We start from the raw sequence: 21168 nt of genomic DNA, 5'->3' as shown, positions 1-21168 counted from the left end.
ACCCTGCTAATAAATACAATGAAGAAGAAAAACGGGACACAGTAAACAAAGAGCATAGATGGAAGACATGCAGCATTTTGTCCTCTCTGTGATTGGCATGTAGCTCTTTGATACAAAGTGCAATCAAGCTTTGTTTCGCTCCACCTTCCGAGAGCGGATTGGTTCAGTCTGGCACCCCTATGGAAGGGTCCCAAAGAAGTGTGACGGCATCTTGGTTATTTGGGGATCTGTCGCGGGATAAGTCAGTGGAAACGCCGCAAAATGCGCGCTGACTCGAGACAAAATGAACCGGTCTGCTTGGTGGAAACGCGGCTAAAGACCGTATCTAGACGTCAGAGCAATGTGCAAAATGGGTACAAATTTTGACATCTAAATCTGACCATTTTTGGACGTTGTAATTACATTCAGCATTTGGACGTCATCTGCAGACCAAATCTAGACGTCAATGAGAAGTTCAAAATAGATCCAAACATTCAGACGTCATTGGTAGACCTTTTTAAGACGTTAATCTGACCTCCATACAACGTCCGAAAAAGACGTAATAAAAACTTTCATTCTGCACCTTCAGGAGACCTGATTTGAACGTCAAAAATTACATTACATATACGTCATTTCAACTTCACATTCTAAGTGGGTTATATGATTTGTTGCGCAGAGATCACCGTGACAACTCTGTGATGAGCAGTTAGGATTATTATTATTTTCCATCTGAAAAATAAGCTCCTTAAATAAAATGTATCACTTCATTTATTTGCACTGCAGAGCTCTGTGTCAGTCACCAGGTTGTTACAGTAGCTCTAATATAAACAAATGCAACTTGGTTATGTTTAAAAATGCATTGTACATTTAAAGTTCATGTGATCTAAAGAAATTTTTTTTCTGTATTTCAATACTGAATGTCTTGAGTTTGAAAAAATAATACATTTCTTATTTATGGTAAAATCAAATGTTTTTTGTCTTGTTTTATGTGTGTTTCTTAAACAAATAAGACCGTCACAATAAGAGTAACATATAAATTCCAGTACAGGATAGACTTAGCTTTCTTTACAGTGAAAAAAAGAAACAAACTTATGATTATCGGTATTGGTATTGGTATCGGCCAAGAGGGGTTTCAATATATCCGCATATCGGATATCGGCAATAATCCAATATCGTGCATTCCTAGTTTTTGTATTATCAGTTTGTGATTCACTCTCTTTTGTATGAACTATTTTTAATGAAATGCAATATGTGGGGTAAAGGACCACTCTCAGGGGAAGTGATAGGAGGTGGGAGGGGACTTACCTGAGAGCTGTCTGGACGAGAGGGTGACTGGTGTTTGTTCATGCCAAGAAAAAACAATTCCTACAGTGGTTAAGGACTGGCTGTACTCTGGGGAGCAGCAGGAGTTTTTCTCTGAGAGGGAGCGTCAAACCTGAAGCGTTTTTGAGGAGGAGATCGTTGGCGCTCTCGTAGATTCCACCCAGGATGACATGGCAGTTGTGGTGGCAGTTGTGGTGGCAGCAGTGGGCGCGTCTTCCTCAGTTGCTGTTTACTTATTTTTTCTCTTTCTTTCTTTTGGATTGATTTTTCGTTGGACTGAGACAGAACTCACTACCTTTGGGGGTTACTTTTGGACAAGGACAACGGACCTTGGGACATATTCTTTTTGGGACTTCAGGTTATCCTAAGTTCGCAGCAGGAGGGTATGGGAGTTTTTCAGTATGGTGTTTCTTTTGTTACTTGGTGTCTTAAATACAGGCTTTACTAATTCACACTTGAATCATGTTTTTCGTTACTAAAAAAATCTGTTTTAAAAGTCATAATAGTCTGGACGTGAGTGGGCAGAGATTAAGAGGGGTAAACAATTTTTTTTTTTTTAATCCTGTCAGGTGCATCTTTTTGATGGCGCTAGGATATTCACCACCTGCCCAAGTGTAGTGACATTTCATTTATTGCCCAAAGAGATAGCATGAATTGTTACAATGTGGGAAAGAGGCCACAGGCTGGATTCATACCCAGGCTGCCCACACGAGGGCGAACCTCATGGTGCGCAACCTAGACTGCTAGGCCAACTGCACTGCTCTCTCCTCTCTTGACCTCATTTTACTTTTCAATCCTCTTCAGGATTCCTCTTTCTTCGTATGAAGCCACTCATATGTGCAACTTTATTATGCATGCACTTTAAAAAGACAATGTACAATTACACAAAACCTCACAGAGTAAATAAAACCTTGACTTCTGCACTGCAGTAAGAAATTTCCCATCAGAAGGAGTTGAAAGATTTTTGTCTGATATTTTTCATACGACTGCCTTTCATCTGTGAGCACTGAGCGAAAACAAGCCGTAGAAATGAGAAATGAAAAACATTTTACTGAGAGGCCAACATTTCATGCATGCATCATGTTCTTCGTGCTGACATTTTGAGAAACTGGTTATTTTTGCATGTAAAAGCTTTTTTCAGTTAATAAATTACTTGAAAATGTAAAAATAGGCCAGTGATCAAAGAGCAGCCATCATCAGTAATACATTTTAGAGGGATTAAATTTGAGGACATTTTCAGACGCAGGAGAACAAAGGAGGTTTGAGACTGCCCCCTTTGAATATTTAATTTGGGTTACATAACGCCTCAATAAATAGATACGGCTTAGTATAAACCAGAAACACGCAGTCATCAAACAAAAATACAGCCTCAGTCCAATAAGTGGAGAAGTTTATGCTGGTTCAGCCTCGTGTGACTCCAGAGGTCATTAAACTGTTAGATGTGCTCACCGAGGAGCTGCTGCTACTGCACACACAAACACTTCACTCAGGCACACAGCTGGATGTGTTTCCAGTACATGTTGTATGATTTCACATGTTTGTATCCTGCTCCACAGCTTTACACGGTCAGTAAATAAAAATATCTTTCTGTCTCTTCCACTCTTTGCTGCATCAGTCTTTGGTCCAGGCAGGTTCAGTCTTTTTTCCTCACCTTTCTTTTCATCTCCACAAACCAAGGCAGCGCGGCTCCACAGAGCTGATCAAATTCTGTCTGAACTGGCATTTCTGCAGACTGTCTGCTCCTTACACAATGGTGACATGTCGATGTTTTATGAAGACTGATTCATCCACAGCTTTAGAGCTCCTCTGGATATCCCCCGCCTGGTTACTGTTGACGACATCAGGCATCTGAAGAAAGAAAGAAAGCAGAGGGAAAAGTGGCATTAAAAAAACACAGCTTTCAAACTCCTCACCAGGCTGTGGTGAATTATTGATTCAAACTCAACAACAGTAACTTCCTGTGAAAAAAGAAAGCACTAAGTCCAATGAAATCCATCTGCGTAAAGGAGGCCAGGACATCCCAAACATGCCTGTTGACACCGTGGTAACACTTGAGTTCATCCAGTCAACTGTCCCGTTGATCAAAACTTTAGGGTGTCAGATTATCAAACTTTATGCAACTTAAGACCTGGAATAGAGTAGTCCAGCTTGTTGATATTTGAGCTTCCAATCCTGAGGGTGATGTCACAAGAAGACGGCTACATTTGGCTGGCTGGTCTTAAAATATGCATCCTTTATGGAAGTTCTAAAACCTGCAGTTCATCGAGCATCCACTTGGGACTGGCAGCAGAAACACCAGAAACCACATACACACCAATTCAAAGCAGATGATCTTTACGGCAAAAAAAAAAAAAACATGATGGCAGCCTGGTTAAAAATCATCTTGGGTCTGAACAGCTTGTTTCTCTATCACCATACGCTGTGCAGGGGGGAATTTTTTTTTTAATTAATTCATCTTAAGTTATTATACTTACAAGTTCACCAGCCCATATTAGGGCATGACTGATTTGACTGACAGGTTGGCACTCAGTAGCTGTCTGTGAAGAGGCCAAAGACCCACCTCTTTGCCTCATCCTAACCCTGAACAAAGCCAGGTTGATGGCGCAGTCTAGGGCTGAACAATTAATCAAATTTCAACCTCATTGCAATGTAACAGTGCGATTTTCAAATCGCAGAGTCTGCAATTTAAAAAAAAGTTTCATGTACACAGACCTGGAAGGTATATAGTAACTTATGCTCTTTTTTCCTTACAACCAGCAAAAGTCAAAATGCTGTTTTTTTTTCCCGGCAAAAATATTACACGTTTACACGGCTTGAAGTTAAATCATTTAGTCAATATTCTTCTGTGATCATGATAGGTAAATAAAGATACATTATTCGTATCAATTAATGCTTCAATCAGTTTCATTTCGTCATTACATGTAGGCCTGGCCTTCATATTACAGAATGATATGGAATAGAATAGAATAGAATAGAATAGAATAGAATAGAATAGAAAATACTTTATTTATCCCCGAGGGGAAATTCAGGAGTCACAGTAGCATTTAAGAAAACAAAGGTAAGAAAGTGTATAAAAAGTGCAAAAAGGTCCATAAGAAAATAGATGAGGACAGCCCGTCCACCACTCGTCCACCACTCGTCCACCACTCTCCAGCCCAGCCAGCCTCCACCTCCACAGGGTCCAGGACTGAGCTTCTTCAGCAGTCTGTTGGAGTCTATTGGCTAGCTAGTCCATCCCACCGGAGATAGATCCCACGTTCCCAACAACGATGGATGGAAGGACAGGTCCATGTCGTCACCTCCCAGCTCACATCCGAGAACCAGCACGTCGTCCTCACCTCCTCCTCCTCAGCTCGAGGGAAATCATCAGGCCTTACACTAGTTAGCATTGACATGCTACAGGCTGCTAACAGCTAATTTCACATGTAAACAATGCAGCCATGGATACATGTAGGATCTCCAGACAAACACAGGAGAAAGGTAGTAAAAATATTGCTGAAGCCACAAAAAGTTTGGTGTCCATGACCAACAATGAACCATACAAAGTGATGATCCACTCCAAATACAAAGATAATGAAAAAGAGATGAAAAAAAATTACAAGAAGCAGACAAAGAAGAGAGAGCTGCTGCAACAGGCAGCTACTTGGGCAGCGCCTAGCAACGGAATGATGGAATGATGTATTATTTGTTTTTAGTAAATGATGCAAAAGACCCCCACCCAAAAAAGAAATGCTTAATCGCAATCTTAATATTGGTTAACAAAAAATCACAATTACATTTTTCTCTAAAACCGTTCAGCCCTAGCCATCCATACCCTGCCGTACTCAAGCACAATTGCCCCTGGGCGGCACAGTTTCCTCACTGGACAGTACAACCTGAAGTTACACTACTACAATATGAACCAGACTTAAGGCACATAAATGGCCTGCCTGCGTCATCATAAAGCTGCTGTTTACAAGAAGCGCGATCACATCAGTTAGCTCAATGAGACACAGAAACACCGCGACAACTTTAGTTACTTTGGTTTACATTAAGTCAGTTTGGACTGGCACCCCTCTAACCCCTACTTCACACGTAAAACATGAGCGCGGCGCACAGTGTTGTACTTATAAACCACTCTAGTCAATCATCAGCACGCACTGCGGGATGTCTGTGGCATGTCAATCTCTGCAGAGCAACTTGTACCAAACAGGAAACTAGACACAAAAAAGATCAGAGTATCCTGTCAAAATAAAGCACCATGATCTGGCTCTTGATCGTAAATCTCTGACACATGGTCAGAAGTCATCAGTAGGTCAGATCCAGAGGAACTCACGTTTTGGACAAGGAAAAGTTGATCTTGGCGGTGGGAAACTTCATGCTTTTATACATCACCGCTCACCCTTTCTACAAGGACACCAACAGAAGGGAGAAGGCATGGATGGAAAATTGACCCCTTGGGATGACCAGGTGAGTTTAACATGCTAACTAATTACCATGCCAGTACGTTGTCATGTGCTGGATTCCTGCAAGTGGTTCTCCTCTGATCTCGTGTATTCAGCTGCTATGGACTATGGCACTACGCAGCGTGGCGCTCATGCTGTATGCATGAATTGGGGTAGCACCTCGCCACTGTTATGGTGCGGCCACACCAAACGCGAATTTGCGGTGCGATTACATACAAAGTCAATGCAAAGACGCGTTTAGCCGCTGATTCGCCTCTGGCGGTGCGATTCGCGCGTTTGGCGCGGCGAGTTTGGAGCGTTCACGCGTTTGGGCGGTAGACGCGAATCCGCTCGAGTTCAAAATATTCCCCCACGACGTCATTGTTTTGACAACGTTGGGGGGCAACTGCCGCCTGCTCCGGCTCCAACTCCGCCGGAGGATGGAGGAGAAAACAATCTGTGCGGTGTGTCATCATCCAGAGATATAGGATACGACGTGTGTACTCTACAGAGACCGGAAAAACAGGAGCAGGCTTGGTTGAAAGTCTCTGAGGAGACAGGTTTTGAATGTAAGTTCTGAAAACATTCATTCCCAGCTGGATCTGCCTGCACGGGCTATCACTGAGTCCGACTGTGTTTTCCTCAGTGGAGTTTTGAGCCCGATAAAGAGGAGGAAAGTGCGGGGCAGGGGCAGAGCCAGGGAAAAGATGGAAGTTCTCTGTGCTCCTCTCTTTCCTCCACCCCTTCATTATCCCCAGGGAGACCTCCGGGAACGGGGGTTCAGCAGGCATTGATTGTGATCTCCAAAGCTTTCACACACTCTCCTGTCATGCTTTGGAGACCACAGCTCATTGTTTTTCCAGATGCTCTTTTGGACTTTCGGTCTTTAAATGAACGAGCTCTCTACTCCGCATGCGCAGTACCGCGCATTCGCGTGTTCGCGCCTCAGCTTGTCAAAAAAGTCCAGCAGCGAGACTCGGGCCATTCGCGCAGGTAAATTTGCGTGTTCGCGTTTGGTGTGGCCGCGGCATTAAAATGATTGTCATGAGGAGCAGTCACGGTGATTTTATGTCATTGATTATACGTCATGCCCTTGTTGTGTACCTCTGCTTGTGCTCGTACATGAAGTATATCATGCCTCAGCACTTAAGGTCACAATGGTCAAACAAACTAGACTTTAGGGTTGAAGCGTGCTTGGGCACAGTATGGATGGGCAGTGTGACCACGCCTTGAGTTTGCTTTTTCAATAGGGCACCACCAATCAGAAGGGAGGGGTTTGTGCAGCGGGGAGCCTTAAAGAGACAGCAGCTAAAAGGAAGTGTTGCAGATAGAGCCTTAAATAAGGTTTTTCTAAAACACCAGTTTGAGGAAAACATGTGAAGATATAAGGGGGTACCAGAGGGACAATATAAAAGCCTAAAAAAAGCACAATACCCCCTCTTTAAACCTTATTTTGAGTTAGCTTGTTATATCTTAAGTGAGATAATATTCAGTGAGTGGATAGTTTTAAGAATCAGTGTGTGTGACGACTGACAGGAAGCGAAGGAGCCTTGTGTCACCCTGAAAGGAATCTGACTTACATTTACTCTCCATCGCTCCTAATGTAATCTGCTTCTTTGAGACTCAAACAGAGCAGACTCACTCTGCGTGTCTCAGCCATTTCCTCCTCCTAATGTGAAGTCAAAGTTTATATAAAACACATAAACTGTGAAACTTTATCGCTCCACATAAAAGGCAATCATCTCAGAATAACTAGGCTGTAATTGTGAGCTTGAATTATATATTAGTTTAAGCGGCAGCTCATTTATTATAGAAATTAGTTTAGTGGAGAAGCCATGAATTACCCGCATGTAGCATGGCTGATAAATGACACAAGCAATGATTTACATCTTTGTGATTTTAGATCATAAATTCACATGGTTGCTCATTTCTTCATTTCATCTGAGAGAGCAGTGATTCACATAAATCCACAGTTTTCTTTCCCTCGCTGTGTCTATGTGCAGACATTGTGAGCTAAAAGGAAATATAACATTTGAATGTGTGACTTTTTCAGATGATCACTGTATGTGTCTCACATATGTCCTTTCTTAAACGTGGCTCATGTCTGGGCTCTTAGATACACTCAGGCCCTGAATTCTAAAAATAAATAATGATAAATTCACACAACTTTTTACACTATTAACAAATAAAAATACACCTCACAAATAAGGGGATAAAATTTTGCTTTAACCTTTGTCATGATTCACAAAATGAATTCTCGAAACAGCTGATATCCTCGGCTCACTGAGGATCAGTGGTTCCCGACCATTTACAACACTCCCTGTCCTTTCCTGCTTCCCACCAGGGACAGATACACGTCTGTGGTGTTAAAAGCAGAACTTTCTCTGCGCCCTCTCCAGAGAAAAAGACGAACACTTGCCCTTTTCTGACCTCCTGCTCCTCCAAACTTATGTCAGCCCATGAGGCTAAAAGGCACCAAGATTGAATCCAAATGTCTGCTCTCTGGACTGGCTTAATCACAAGACAGGCTTTGAGCGGTGGAATGCTTTGTGATTAAGCTCTATTTTTAGTTGGCATTTAGAAAAATTACAGTGTAATTAATATGACATCGTAAGTGTTCAAATCACTGTTGTCTGGTGAAGTGTGCACCCACAGTGAACTCTCTAGACGCCTGCAGGAAGTGTGCTTTAGTCCCATCTTACACTATCTTAGCCCTGATGAGCCTGAACAAGTCCTCAGCCATGCACAACAGGTGAAGTCTGGACGTATAGATAAAGCCATAGACTCCGCCAAAAAACATTACATCTCTCCGTTGATGCTTCACTTTTTCCAAAGGAGCCTTTCTGCTGCCTGCTAAACAAATGGTTACCAAGGAAACTCTGTGCTTGCATATAACTTAAAAACTCACATACAGCAATCAGCACAGTATGTGAATTTTCAAAAAAGTGCAGAGTGGGGTTTATTTATTTTTAAGGGTGGGAAGGCGGAGCAGAGTGGGGGGCTGTCCTATTTCAGTTTCTTTTCATTACCACTCACTTCACAAATCAGAAGCCCAAAACTGGTCCAGAATCAGAATCAGAATCAGAACATATTTTCTAGAGCAAGTGTGGAGTAAGCATGGAGCTGAGTGGGATGCAATTTTGAGTAATAAGAGTGGAGTGGCACTTTGAGCAGGGAGCAGTGGAGGCAGACACCTTTGGAAGCAAGGAGTAAAAATTCTCGCCGCTCCACTCACATGCTCTTGTAATCAGTGAGCAAGATTTGTGAAAAGATTAAACTTAGCATCAGTATTAAGTTTGTAAGTTAAAGATGTGACAAAAAAACTGCAGTTCTTCAAGTGGCCACTTGGGGCTGACTTTAAAAGTCAAGCAATCTCCGTTCGTATCCATGTTGAAGCTTTTTTTTTTTTTCCGGCAGAATTGAGCACAATTAAAGCAGCACAAGATCTTCATGAGATCTTCACAAGACCAAAATTATGAGGTCATCACATAATAGCCAATCAGAGGGGAGGGGGGTTTGTGGAAGGTTTTCTTAAACACCAGTGTAGGAAAAAGAAGGGGAGGTATGAGTGGTAAATCATGTAAAGCCAAAACAGGGGAGACTTCAGAGACAGTATGTTGAAAAAAAAAAAATACAAATACATATAAATAAAATAACAACCATACCTCAAAATAACTGGAGCCATGAACCTGGGAGAAGCCGCTGTCTGTGACGTCACTGGGAGCAACACCTGTGAGAAAGACAGACAGGATTTGAGACAAATATATAATGGCTTTGTGTTTGTAGAGTGTCCAGTTTGGTCAAATAATGTCAATTAAGTGTTTTATGTTTTTTTTTAAACAAGAAACTGTTCTTGTCTCACTTGTCTGACCGTCCCCCATGTAACCTCTGTTCACTCGACCTCGTGCAGCTGCAGTGACGGCACTTATCTGACTCTGAGTCCTCACCCTCCTGTTTCACAAAAACACACAATATGAGAGATGAGAGTGTGTGTGTGCGTGTGTAAAACTGCAGAAGATCGTGCTGAAGAAGTTCAGATAAAGTGTTTGTCATTGAAGCATTATCTTACCTCACGTCATCCTGGTAGTTAGGCTCTAAAGAGGATAATAAAATAGAAAATTTGTTTATTTAATGTGATGTATGACAATATATAAGCAAACAAGAACCACGTGAGTACTTTATTGAATGAGGAGTTATACTTTAGATACATTTAGTCACATTTCCCCTTGTCAAAGCTTTGTTCTCAAAAAAAAAGGAGTGTAACATAATTTCTAAACAGGACATCTGGAGATATCTATAACTTTACTAGTCTTTTAATAATCCAGTTTAAAGTGTCTTCAAATCCATAACAAAGACATTTTGATATTTGATATTTACAAGCTGATAGAATTCTGCATTTTTATTCCTCCTAATCAAACTGAGTGCTTCAGAAACCCACTGTGGCACTCTTACTCTCCTTATTCGTCAGTTTTAAAACCCATTTTGTCCAACAACATCAAGTATTACTACTTGTCATGATGCCAAATGTGCATTAAAACACCATTTTGTACTCTTTTTGGAATACCAGAATGACATCACAGGCATCTGGACAGACTCCTTTTTTATGTATTTTAGTTGTCCGAAATTAGCATGAAAGCTAAAAACAACTCAGCTGTGTGTTCTCTGTCATAACATGACTATCTCTCCCTCCAGTTACATATTTCATGTGTACATGGACTGACCTCCCCAGGCAGTTGGCGTAAACATCAAAGACCCAGCTCTGGCCCAAAAAGGGAAATCCCTCTCATATAAGGTTGGTTTGACTAGTTCTCTCAGGATAGGGTGTTAAACACCTACATGGCTTGTTCTGGGAGTCCTGCTGGCACAGGGGAACAGCAGTGTCATCTATTCGAAGTAGATATCCAGCGCTGACTCCCCCAGAGATGCGCTTGTAGCAAAAAACATAGACATCTGCCACCAACTGAGCCCGTATGTAGGCCTCTGAATACCCATGCAAGACAATGTAGTAGTGTGTCAAGCTTATCCCGTTTGACGGGCGTTTAGGCTGTTTATAGAATACCCCAGTTGATTTTTAAGTAAGGTTTCAGATCCTGCAGTCAGTGAGGATTTCCAGTTTCTGATATTCACCTCTCTGACCCAGTACACCCTCTCAAACTAACTCTCTGACATCAGCTCCTGGTTGCAAACTAATTTTCTCAAACTCAACAGCTCCAAATCTGACATTCTCCTAATAGGTCCAAATCCCTTCACTTCAACAACCAAAGACTTTCACCTTTCTTTTCACAACTCCACCCTCTCAACCTTCTTCCCACTGCTGGAACCCTGGAGTCGTCTCAGACGATAAACTCACCTTCTCCCATCACATTCAAGAGTTTAGAAAAACAGCCTTTCTCCATCTCAAGAACATCACCCTGCAGCTGAAACCCTCATCCCCGTCTTTATCTCATCACGCATCAACTACCGTGATAGCTCTCCGCTCCTCAGATGCAGATCTCTTGATTGTTCATATATGCATCGAACCATGTCCACAGGTTTTATTTAGTTTCTTATTTTAGTATTCATTCATCATTGTGCTTCCTGTTTTATTTTGATACCTATCTTGTGTCTCTTTTCAGATTGCCACTACCTGTCTCCATCGTCTGGGATTTTTTTCCACCTGTGTGTAACTGTTTTCCTTTCCTCAGAGTATTTAATCTTCCCCAGTCCTTTCCTTCCTAGCCAGTTTGTCTTTTCTTTCTTGTAAGCTTAGTTGCATTCCTTGTGATTTCTGGTAAATATGACCCAGTTTTGTATATTTGACTCAGTTCTTTGCCAGCCCATTTGGATACCTTTGCCTGTTCTTGAGCTCTGTGTAACGACCTATTTCTGATTAAAAGGACTTTGAATTTGCTCCTGAGTACAGATCTTGAATGTGAGTCATTTGTCTGGTTCAGAGTAACACTGCTGACTTGTGCTTTACTGTTATTTCTCTATTTTGTATATCTGAATTTGTTTTTGAATTTCACTGAATCTTTTTTCAATGTACAACATCATTCCATTTTTAAAAAGCGCTCTATAAATGAAATGAATTATCATTATTATTATTATTATTATTATTATTATTATTATTATTATTAATAATAATAATAATAATAATAATAATAATAGTATTAATAATAATTTTATTAATTAATTCATTTTCTGAGCCTCTTATCCTGTTCAGGGTTGCGGGTGGCTGGAGCCCATCCCAGCTGTCATTGGGCGAGAGGCGGGGTACACCCTGGGCCCTGTTCTACGAAGCAGGATTACTGCCTAGCGAGGTAGCTTTGAGGATAGGTTTCGGATTCCCTGTTCTACGACGCGGGATCACTCCTCAGCGAGGCGAGTCTCCATGGCAACGTACGCTGAACGGCTAACCTGCTCCGGGGCAGGTTAGGTTCCAGATTGAACTCGCGAACTATTAAAACCCCGCCCACTGACCAATGAGCCCTCACGAAAAAATGGCTTGTCCGTTCTTAAAGGATCCCGTGGACATCGGAGCCCGACCCACTCTCTTTTTCGGATGACCACCTTTATGAAAGTTACCGGTTTTCCAGGGAGGGGTTGGTAGTACATGACACTTTCTACAGGTAGTTAAAGGGAATGAAGAACTCTCATTGCCGTAATAAGATCTTCAATGCCAACACTTCTGTTCCATGACAATATTTTATTGCCCGTATTAAAATTGTGACAGGAATTCATGTAGGACTCATGTGGGCTACATATCACACAAAAAATATAAACACGATAGGAATGAACAAATGAATAAATTCATGTAAGAACTAAATTAGATATGTTGCATGTTACAGTAAAAGTGCATGGTGAACAGTGCTATTTCAGGATGATAATGGCACAAAAGATTTTTTTTGCACTACACCACTACACTTATGCATTTAGACTGTCAGCAATTTTCTGCCAGCACTCCTTCCGTGCTTTAACAGCAGCGGCGACAGTGTTGCTTTTAACGTTAATTACATGTTTCAGCTCGTCATACTTCCTCATGATCACCTCCTGCTCCTCCTGTGTGAAGTATGTGGTCCTTCTCTCTCTGGCCTGCTCTGACGCTCCAGACTGCTCCATGTTCGCGATTGGTCAGATGCAGCCGGCTCCGCCTTATATGTGTGCATGCGCTCATTGCCTAGCTGGATCCACTTATGAGGTTGATAACCAGCGTCGTAAAACCGTGTAGCGAGACCGCCGGCTACCGCGCTCAGTTCAGCGAGGTAGCTCCGAGGCTATCTCGCTAGACTGAACTTGCTTCGTAGAACAGGGCCCTGGACTGGTCGCCAGCCAATCACAGGGCTGACATACAGAGAGAGACAACCATTCACTCACACACTCACACCTAGGGACAATTAATAGCAACCAATTAACCTGGGCCCTGTTCTACGAAGCAGGATTACTGCCTAGCGAGGTAGCTTTGAGGATAGGTTTCGGATTCCCTGTTCTACGACACGGGATCACTCCTCAGCGAGGCAAGTCTCCATGGCAATGTACGCTGAACGGCTAACCTGCTCCGGGGCAGGTTAGGTTCCAGATTGAACTCGCGGACTATTAAAACCCCGCCCACTGACCAATGAGCCCTCACGAAAAAATGGCTTGTCCGTTCTTAGAGGATCCCGTGGACATCGGAGCCCGACCCACTCTCTTTTTCGGATGACCACCTTTATGAAAGTTACCGGTTTTCCAGGGAGGGGTTGGTAGTACATGACACTTTCTACAGGTAGTTAAAGGGAATGAAGAACTCTCATTGCCATAATAAGATCTTCAATGCCAACACTTGTGTTCCATGACAATATTTTATTGCCCGTATTAAAATTGTGACAGGAATTCATGTAGGGCTCATGTGGGCTACATATCACACAAAAAATATAAACACAATAGGAATGAACAAATGAATAAATTAATGTAAGAACTAAATTAGATATGGTGCATGTTACAGTAAAAGTGCATGGTGAACAGTGCTATTTCAGGATGATAATGGCACAAAAGATTTTTTTTTGCACTACACCACTACACTTACGCATTTAGACTGTCAGCAATTTTCTGCCAGCACTCCTTCCGTGCTTTAACAGCAGCGACGGTGCTGCTTTTAACGTTAATTACATGTTTCAGCTCGTCATACTTCCTCATGATCACCTCCTGCTCCTCCTGTGAGAAGTATGCGGTCCTTCTCTCTCCGCCCTGCTCTGACGCTCCAGACTGCTCCATGTTCGTGATTGGTCAGATGCAGCGGGCTCCGCCTTATATGTGTGCACGCGCTCATTGCCTTGCTGGATCCACTTATGAGGTTGATAACCAGCGTCGTAAAACCGTGTAGCGAGATTGCCGGCTACCGCGCTCAGTCCAGCGTGGTAGCTCCAAGGCTATCTCGCTAGACTGAACTTGCTTCGTAGAACAGGGCCCTGATGAGCATATTTTTGGACTGTGGGAGGAAGCCAGAGAACCCATGTATGCACGGGGAGAACAGGCAAACTCCAATTCCACCAGCAAAGCTGGGAATCGAACCGGTGACCTTCTTGCTGTGAGGCTGCAGCACTAACTGTGACGCCATTGTACAGCCCATTATTATTATTATTATTATTATTATTATTATTATTATTATTATTATTATTATTATTATTATTATGTTGTTGTTGTTGTTGTTGTTGTTGTTGTTGTTGTTGTTGTTGTTGTTGTTGTTGTTGTTGTTGTCGTCGTCGTCGTCTTATGGAGGAGGCTACAGACTGAGGCAGAGGCTGAAAACACCAAAACAAATCTATTGGGTGTTTCAGGTGAATCTGCAGCAGTACACTATGCAAATGATTCACAATCCATTTCCAAACAGGAGGAGGTATCTTTTGAAGTGTTCCCACTTCAGTTTTTCTGGAACTTTTGAACAGAAGCCAAAGTCTTTGTTGCAGAAGTTTCTGATTATACGCAACTATGTACTGCATGTCCGTCAGAACTTCTTCCAGAAAATTTCCTGTCTCTTTTCAGTTGTTCTGTCTAAGGCCAAACATCCCCAAAATACTATAACTCAAAGAAATCATGTGTCACCATCTTGCTGTTTGAGTGCAACAGTGAAGCTGTCCAAGATCAAATAGCCAGCACAAACAGGGTAATTATCAGCATCACTTGTATCTTGCACCTTGTTGTAAAAGTTAAAACACTGTTTTCTCAGCTCCTTATATTTAAACATTTGTGTTGTTTATTTGGTGCCAACAACAAAGCAGTTGGCAGGTTTGGCTCCAACCTTTGACATCTTGACTCTGAAACTGAAGCAGGACCACAGAGAGTGTAGGAGGGGGCAGAATTGTATGAGAGGTGGGAGTAGGAGCAGTTTTGCATGCATACCTATGTAAAAATCTAAACTGCTAAATGTTACATCACTGAAGAGGCCGCTTCAAGTCTCTTTGTTGAAAGTATGTTCTGTCTGTAGGTGGGATACAGAAACGATGCAGATCTCAGGTCCACATTCTCAGAGCCACTCAGAGCTAGTTTAAGGAGGGATGATTTAATTTTTTCCCCCTTTTTTTTATTTTTTATTCTTTCTGTGTTATGGAAACATTAATGAAAGATCCGGATCAGCTGCCCTGTGGGGTGAGTCTCTGTATGTTGTAACTCAGGAGAACACATCTACAATGATAACCAATCACATCCTCAGAGGAATTTTGGAGCAGATATCCAGGATGTTGTGGATGTCTCAAATTAAAAGTCCAATACTTGTGAATTAAATCTGTTGTCATCGTCCTTAAAAAAAGGATATCTAAAAAGATATTGAAAGCAAGAATATCACTGTGGAAATCTGAAGGTCTAATTTTTTAAATATAAGTTATCTGTAATATAAATCCAGTCTTGCTACTAAATGTCAGAGCAACTTACAGTCAGTTTGAAGAAGCTGCTTTCAGTATGAGCAGTTTATGAAAACCTTGTTTGAAAAGTTGTTGTGTCAGCACATTGACAATCACAAAGGAATCAAACCCTGAAGCATAGCTTTCTTTTTCTGCACAGCTCTGGTTATGGAAACACACACTTACGTTTTTCTTTCCTGCGTTTGTAACAGAAGATGATTCCCAGGATGAGTAAAACCAGCAGAGCAAAACCTCCAATGGACACGACTGTAGCGATCAGCACGGTCCAGTCAGGAGGTTTGGGAACTGTGGTGAAAGAAAAGATGAAATTTAAGATTCACAGACCAAAGATAGGATCATTTTTAAATAAAACTGTCTGAGATTTAAAAGCTCAACACTCCCAAAAAGAAGCAAAAACATTCACTTTGACACAGATAGTACACTGTGCTGAGCTTCTTACGTTCACTTCCCCAGTTATCTTTAATCAGACATGAAGACTGACTTTTAAGGCTGACTTTACAACTCTCTCATAAACATAATTTATCCAAACCTATAACTGGTTTAGCTTACTTTTCCTTTTTGTGTTTTTATCGTCTCCTCAGCGCAATTTCAATCCTTTCTCACCGTCTCCGCTTGATTTTTATTCCCCATTAGAGCTCTTTGAATCGACTTTTATCTTAAAGCTGCTATAAAAATATAACTGCTTCCCCTTTTAAACGTTGCAGTAGCAGAAACAGATGGTGCTGCCTCTCTCACAGATTCTCTTATCTTGGAAAAAAAAAAAAGCCCATATCATTAACATACTGTAAGCCTCTGATCCAGACTGTGTCAGCATAAAACAGCCCCTCCAGGATTCTCAGAGTTTTTTGTGTTTGTTGAGCCCTGAAAAGTCGAGTTTCACAGCAGATATTTGAAAAAAGTTGGGATGTAAGTTTACTAAGTTCTGAGAGTCTTTACTGTTTTACACTTCTCGCTTCTGTGATTGAGAAAGCCATCCGCTAGCTGAGTGAGAAATAAGAAGCTCTGAAATCACATTTTTAAACTTTATTTGATCAAAGGTTAACACCAGGTGCTGACTCACATTTGTAACTGAGCCTCTGATTGGTCAGTAGATGTATTTTATTTATTAAGGGCGCGGTCACACTGGCCATCCAAACCGTGCTTTAGGGCTGAAGCACAGCACGGTTTGCCAGTGTGACCGGGTCCTTATGTTTTTACAAGACATCAGGAGAAGGCCAAAAGTGCTTTTTAATTCCCAGTTAAAGATTCTCAGGAACAACATGGATCCTGCGGCACATTGCTTGTGTTTTCACCTTAGGCTGAAGACCCAGGTAAAGATGTGAATGAAGAAAAAATAAAGGTGTATGCACCACACAGCCAAACCAGTAGGGGGACGTAATACAACAACAATGCCCTTTCAGCAAAAATTGCATAATAGAAAGTGAAGACAGCCTGACATCTTCGTGTAGCAGCACTGCAGTTAGCCTGTTAGGGTGGAGGGTATTCAGCCTGTGCTGGTTTTCACCGTGCTTTGTTGTACTGCAGATGGATTTGTTGACACATGAAAGGAGACCAATGTTAGCGGCAAAGCCGTCGCTGATTGGAGGAGTTTCAAAATCCAGAGTGGCCAGTAGGAGTCAGGCGAATTGCAAAGGCCACAACATGATTGCAAACCAAGGGGCATTATCTGGTTTAGAAAAAAGAAGCCTATGTGGAAGTGCAAAAAGTTGCTGCTCATCAAAGATATGGCAGAGGCTGGCTGCAGAAAGACTGGAAGTCACATACACACCAAGCCAAAAAAAAAAAAAAAATCTTTTACGGCATAAAGAAGCATATTGACTATTGAGAAGTTATTCATGTTTGACAGGCGCCCTGAAGCTGCTAAAAGGAGGCTCAAAGCCGGCATCATATCCAATGTGGCTGCGTCCACCAACTGACTTCATTTCACAGTATCAGGAACAGACAGGTGACGTCGCTGAGACTACACCCATGTTTCATGCTGTCTGTGATGCTAACTTAGCACCACGAACGCAAAATCCACAACACAACAGAATTACATCCACAATGGAAGTAAAGTGAGATCAGTTATCCCAACGGACACAGAAAATTTGTGAAAACAAACAAAGCATTGTTTTCTTTTTTAAACTGTAGTTGTGATAAATATGGCATCGTAGGGGTCTCACCTTGTGATTTCCTTCTTGGCACTTATATTTCTGTATTTACTGTTAATGTGTCATCTTATATTTAGCTCCATGAATCAGTCATGCCATTAGCATTATAGCTACATTTGTCATAGCTGAAGAAAAGAAAATGATCCAATAACTTTCACAACTTTTCTGTGTCTGTTGGATAACTGACCTCTTTTTTAACTTCAGTTGTGGCTGTTCTTCTGCTGTGCTGTGGCGTTTGCATTCTGGCTTTTGCAAATCTCTGACACCTACCAGCCACCATACAAAAGAGCTTCAACTGACAAAACATCTGACAAAACATTCATATTTTGGACAGAGGGTGAAATAAAAACAATGCACCTGCTCCACCAATCAGGAAGGCCAGGCTGAAAACACGTCTATATCTGCTGTAAAAATCAGCTTTTTAGGCCAGGCGTGTATTTTCCAGTACTTCCGGAGCCAGTCTGAAGCAGACAACAGACAAATTGAAGTCTTAAGCCATACCACATCGGCTTCACTTCTCACTGCCTAAGGTTACTGCTTGGATCAATATTTCGATGGTAAACAAGTGATTTTGATTGTAAATGTCATCTGGAGGTTTAGGGGATCAGTCAGATTTGTAGTAGAGCAGCAGAGATTGGCCAAATTTGAAACGTGTTGAAAAGGTTTGGGGATCAGCTGACGTTTTTTTTTCCAAATCTTCTCCACTCATGAAACAAAAGTTTCTTGGAGAGACTGATGAAGCAAAACACACTTTTGGTCATGAGAGCATTATCCAATTTTCCTCATGAAAGTGTGCTTCGGTGCAGAGATTTCAGCTTCTGCAACAAACGTCAGAAAACAATGTTGACATCAGGGAGAAGCGTCTGATCTTTAATGGACCTGTCATTCTCCGCCTCTGCCTTGGACAGCACGTTATCCACGCTTTGTGAGTGTGCATCCTGCATGAAAGTGAACACTGTAAATCTAATCCACACACAGAACGTGCTCAATGGGTTTTTCATTCAATTAAAACCTGATGTGATGAGATTATTCTAAGATTACACAGGTCACAGGTTAATGCCAGGCTTACAGAGCATCTATTTGTGGGTTTTCAGACGTTTCTAAGACACAAGCTGAAAGATGAGCCCTAACGCAGCAGAGCTGTGGTCTTTAAAGGGTATCACACTATCTTAGATCAGGCAGAGCAGTAATGAGTTTCTACGTTTTACGATTGTATAGTGAGAAAGCACCATTTGATTAGTTTATGTTGTAGTACTTGTTTTTTAGAGCCACTGTGATAAATTGTGTTGTCTGGAGCACAGCTAGCTGTGACTCAAAGGAGGCTTTTAAAGACGGGATGATTAAGTGAAACGCATCGATGCACGACGAGTGAATTAGTGGAGTTGCTGTGTAGGGATGCAAATTGAATGAACATGAGATGCATGGATTAACAAATGTCCACACTGGTAAAATCTGATCCTTGCAAGATAAGATTTTCTATTTATTTATAAAAGTGATAATTTGATGTTTTTTAATATCTATTCCTCATACGTTCAGACTTAAACCTCCACATATACACGTTTTTATGTACACGGTATACTGTTATAGGAGGCTGAGAGAGTAAACCCACCACCTGTGACTTTGTACTGAAAGTTCAGGAAACTACAGGTTTTAAAATAGAGACTAGAAACTTCTCAAGTCAGATGCATTTTGCAAAATGAGCGTTGCTGCTCTTTAGTGACCTCATTACTCATCTCAAGTGGAGACATAGTGCGACCGTCAAGGCGAAGTATTACAAGCTTTTTACAGCCTCCTGGCTAAAATTCCTCTCATTCACAGACAATTACTGACACTAAAGCCTCCGAAAAGTCACATGAAAGGTTAATTTATTTTTTATTGTTCATAATGCTGAAATTGCTCACTGCTGAGTCTACCTGCCGCTGAAAGACTGTTATGCACATAGTTTTTTATTTCGCACTTGTTAAACTTGAGCATCCTTAATTCTGTGATCCAGGATTGTTGAAGGTGTGCTGAACTGCAAACATGTAACAGACAGAGAACAGTCATACAGGATTTGTGGAAAAATGTCAGGTGTTACTTGATTCATCAATGATGTAACTTTTCAACCTATATCATCTATCTTTTATATAATCAAATAACATAATATCCATCAAATCATATTGTAATGAAATGTGTTTTATCCTGTCATTTGCAGTTTTTCTCAGTTGCTTTGTTCCATTTGATCAGAACTGAAATTCTTATAACTACTTGTTGGATTTTCAGGATCTTCAGTGGCGGATGGTGGAGTTTTCTTGGGGGGGTTAACTTCAAAATAGTCATGCTTTAAACAGCAAGCAAACACTTATTAAGGTATCACACCAGTCTTACATAAGTGAAAAGAACAGAAGCAACATTACAATGTCATGTAGGGTTTAACTTTTGGTACACAAATTTTGGCCTTTTTTCGTTTTCTCTTTCTCCAGTTCATGTCTTTCTCCAAGATCCAGCAATGGAGGTCACATGAACCTTAAAGGCCAGCTGTCTGTCAGGCGGTCTAGTCTGGTGTTGTGTAGTAAACTAGTTTTGGTAAGTATAGCATCAAATAATGTCCAATCATATTGATGCGTTATGTATAGGGATGGGTACCTTTCACATATGAAACGATATGGTACCGATGCCCAGTACTTGGTAATCAGTATTGGTACTCAATGTTACCAATTTTCGGTACTTTTTTGTGTTTATGTGGAAAAAAAATGAATTTGTTTTATAATAAAAATCTCTTTTTTTTCAATTTAACAAATTTACTCTTCAATATATAACCTTGCAACCTGATTTTATGTGAATCAGTACCCGGTACCTAATTTGGTACCCATCCCTAGTTATGTATAGTGTGGTGTTTTCAGGATTGGTCTTTATCAAGTGTAAGGTATTGTACCATTTCTTGACAGATAGTACATGGGGGCAGCAGTAGCTCAGCCTATGAGGACTTGGTTTTGTACCCAGAGAGTTGCTGGTTCAAGTCAAAGCATGGACCAAGATTGGGAATTGGGTTGATAGCTTGAGAGGTGTTGGCATAATTTCCTAATTTCCTGAGCACTGTCAAGTCCTCTTGAGCAAGGTACCATGTCCCCCAACTGCTCAGTGTTGTATGCCACTTTGGACAAAAGCCTCTGCTAAATGGAATTATGAATCGTATCACCTCATAACGTACAGTGTCCTGTTGTTTCACAGTGTAGAATTTCATAGTGTAGTGTGGCGTGACCTGCTTAAGTTATTGCAGAACCAACACCTGGTTGCCCGCAAGAACCACTTAAGGTGCCTGCAAGTGAGGCATGTTCCAAAAAACAGCATTGGTCCCAATGCGGCTCCTTCCGTATACTTAAATGTTTCCTGCCATCGTGTGTTGTTTAAAACCATTAATAATAACTATGGAATAATTAC

At 41.4% G+C, this 21168-nt stretch overlaps 1 protein-coding gene across 1 annotated transcript in view; it reads right to left on the bottom strand.

The window, feature by feature from the left end:
- Positions 1-3018: 3018 nt before the first annotated feature.
- Positions 3019-21168, bottom strand: part of igsf5a (immunoglobulin superfamily, member 5a) — a 37688-nt gene continuing 19538 nt past the window's right edge. Inside the window, exons 4-8 of the mRNA XM_074672503.1 lie at positions 15764-15883; positions 9796-9820; positions 9589-9677; positions 9392-9456; positions 3019-3150 (exon numbers count right to left, since the gene is read on the bottom strand). Coding sequence (XP_074528604.1) covers positions 3046-3150; positions 9392-9456; positions 9589-9677; positions 9796-9820; positions 15764-15883 — 404 coding nt within the window. The 3' untranslated portion in view covers positions 3019-3045. The remainder of the gene's footprint in view (positions 3151-9391; positions 9457-9588; positions 9678-9795; positions 9821-15763; positions 15884-21168) is intronic.

This window comes from Halichoeres trimaculatus, unplaced genomic scaffold (genome assembly GCF_033239565.1).
Source record: "Halichoeres trimaculatus isolate MK-OKI-2021-1 unplaced genomic scaffold, fHalTri1.1 fHalTri1_scaffold_6, whole genome shotgun sequence".
NCBI lineage: Eukaryota > Metazoa > Chordata > Actinopteri > Labriformes > Labridae > Halichoeres > Halichoeres trimaculatus.
This window is presented reverse-complemented; position numbering and strand designations above follow the sequence as displayed.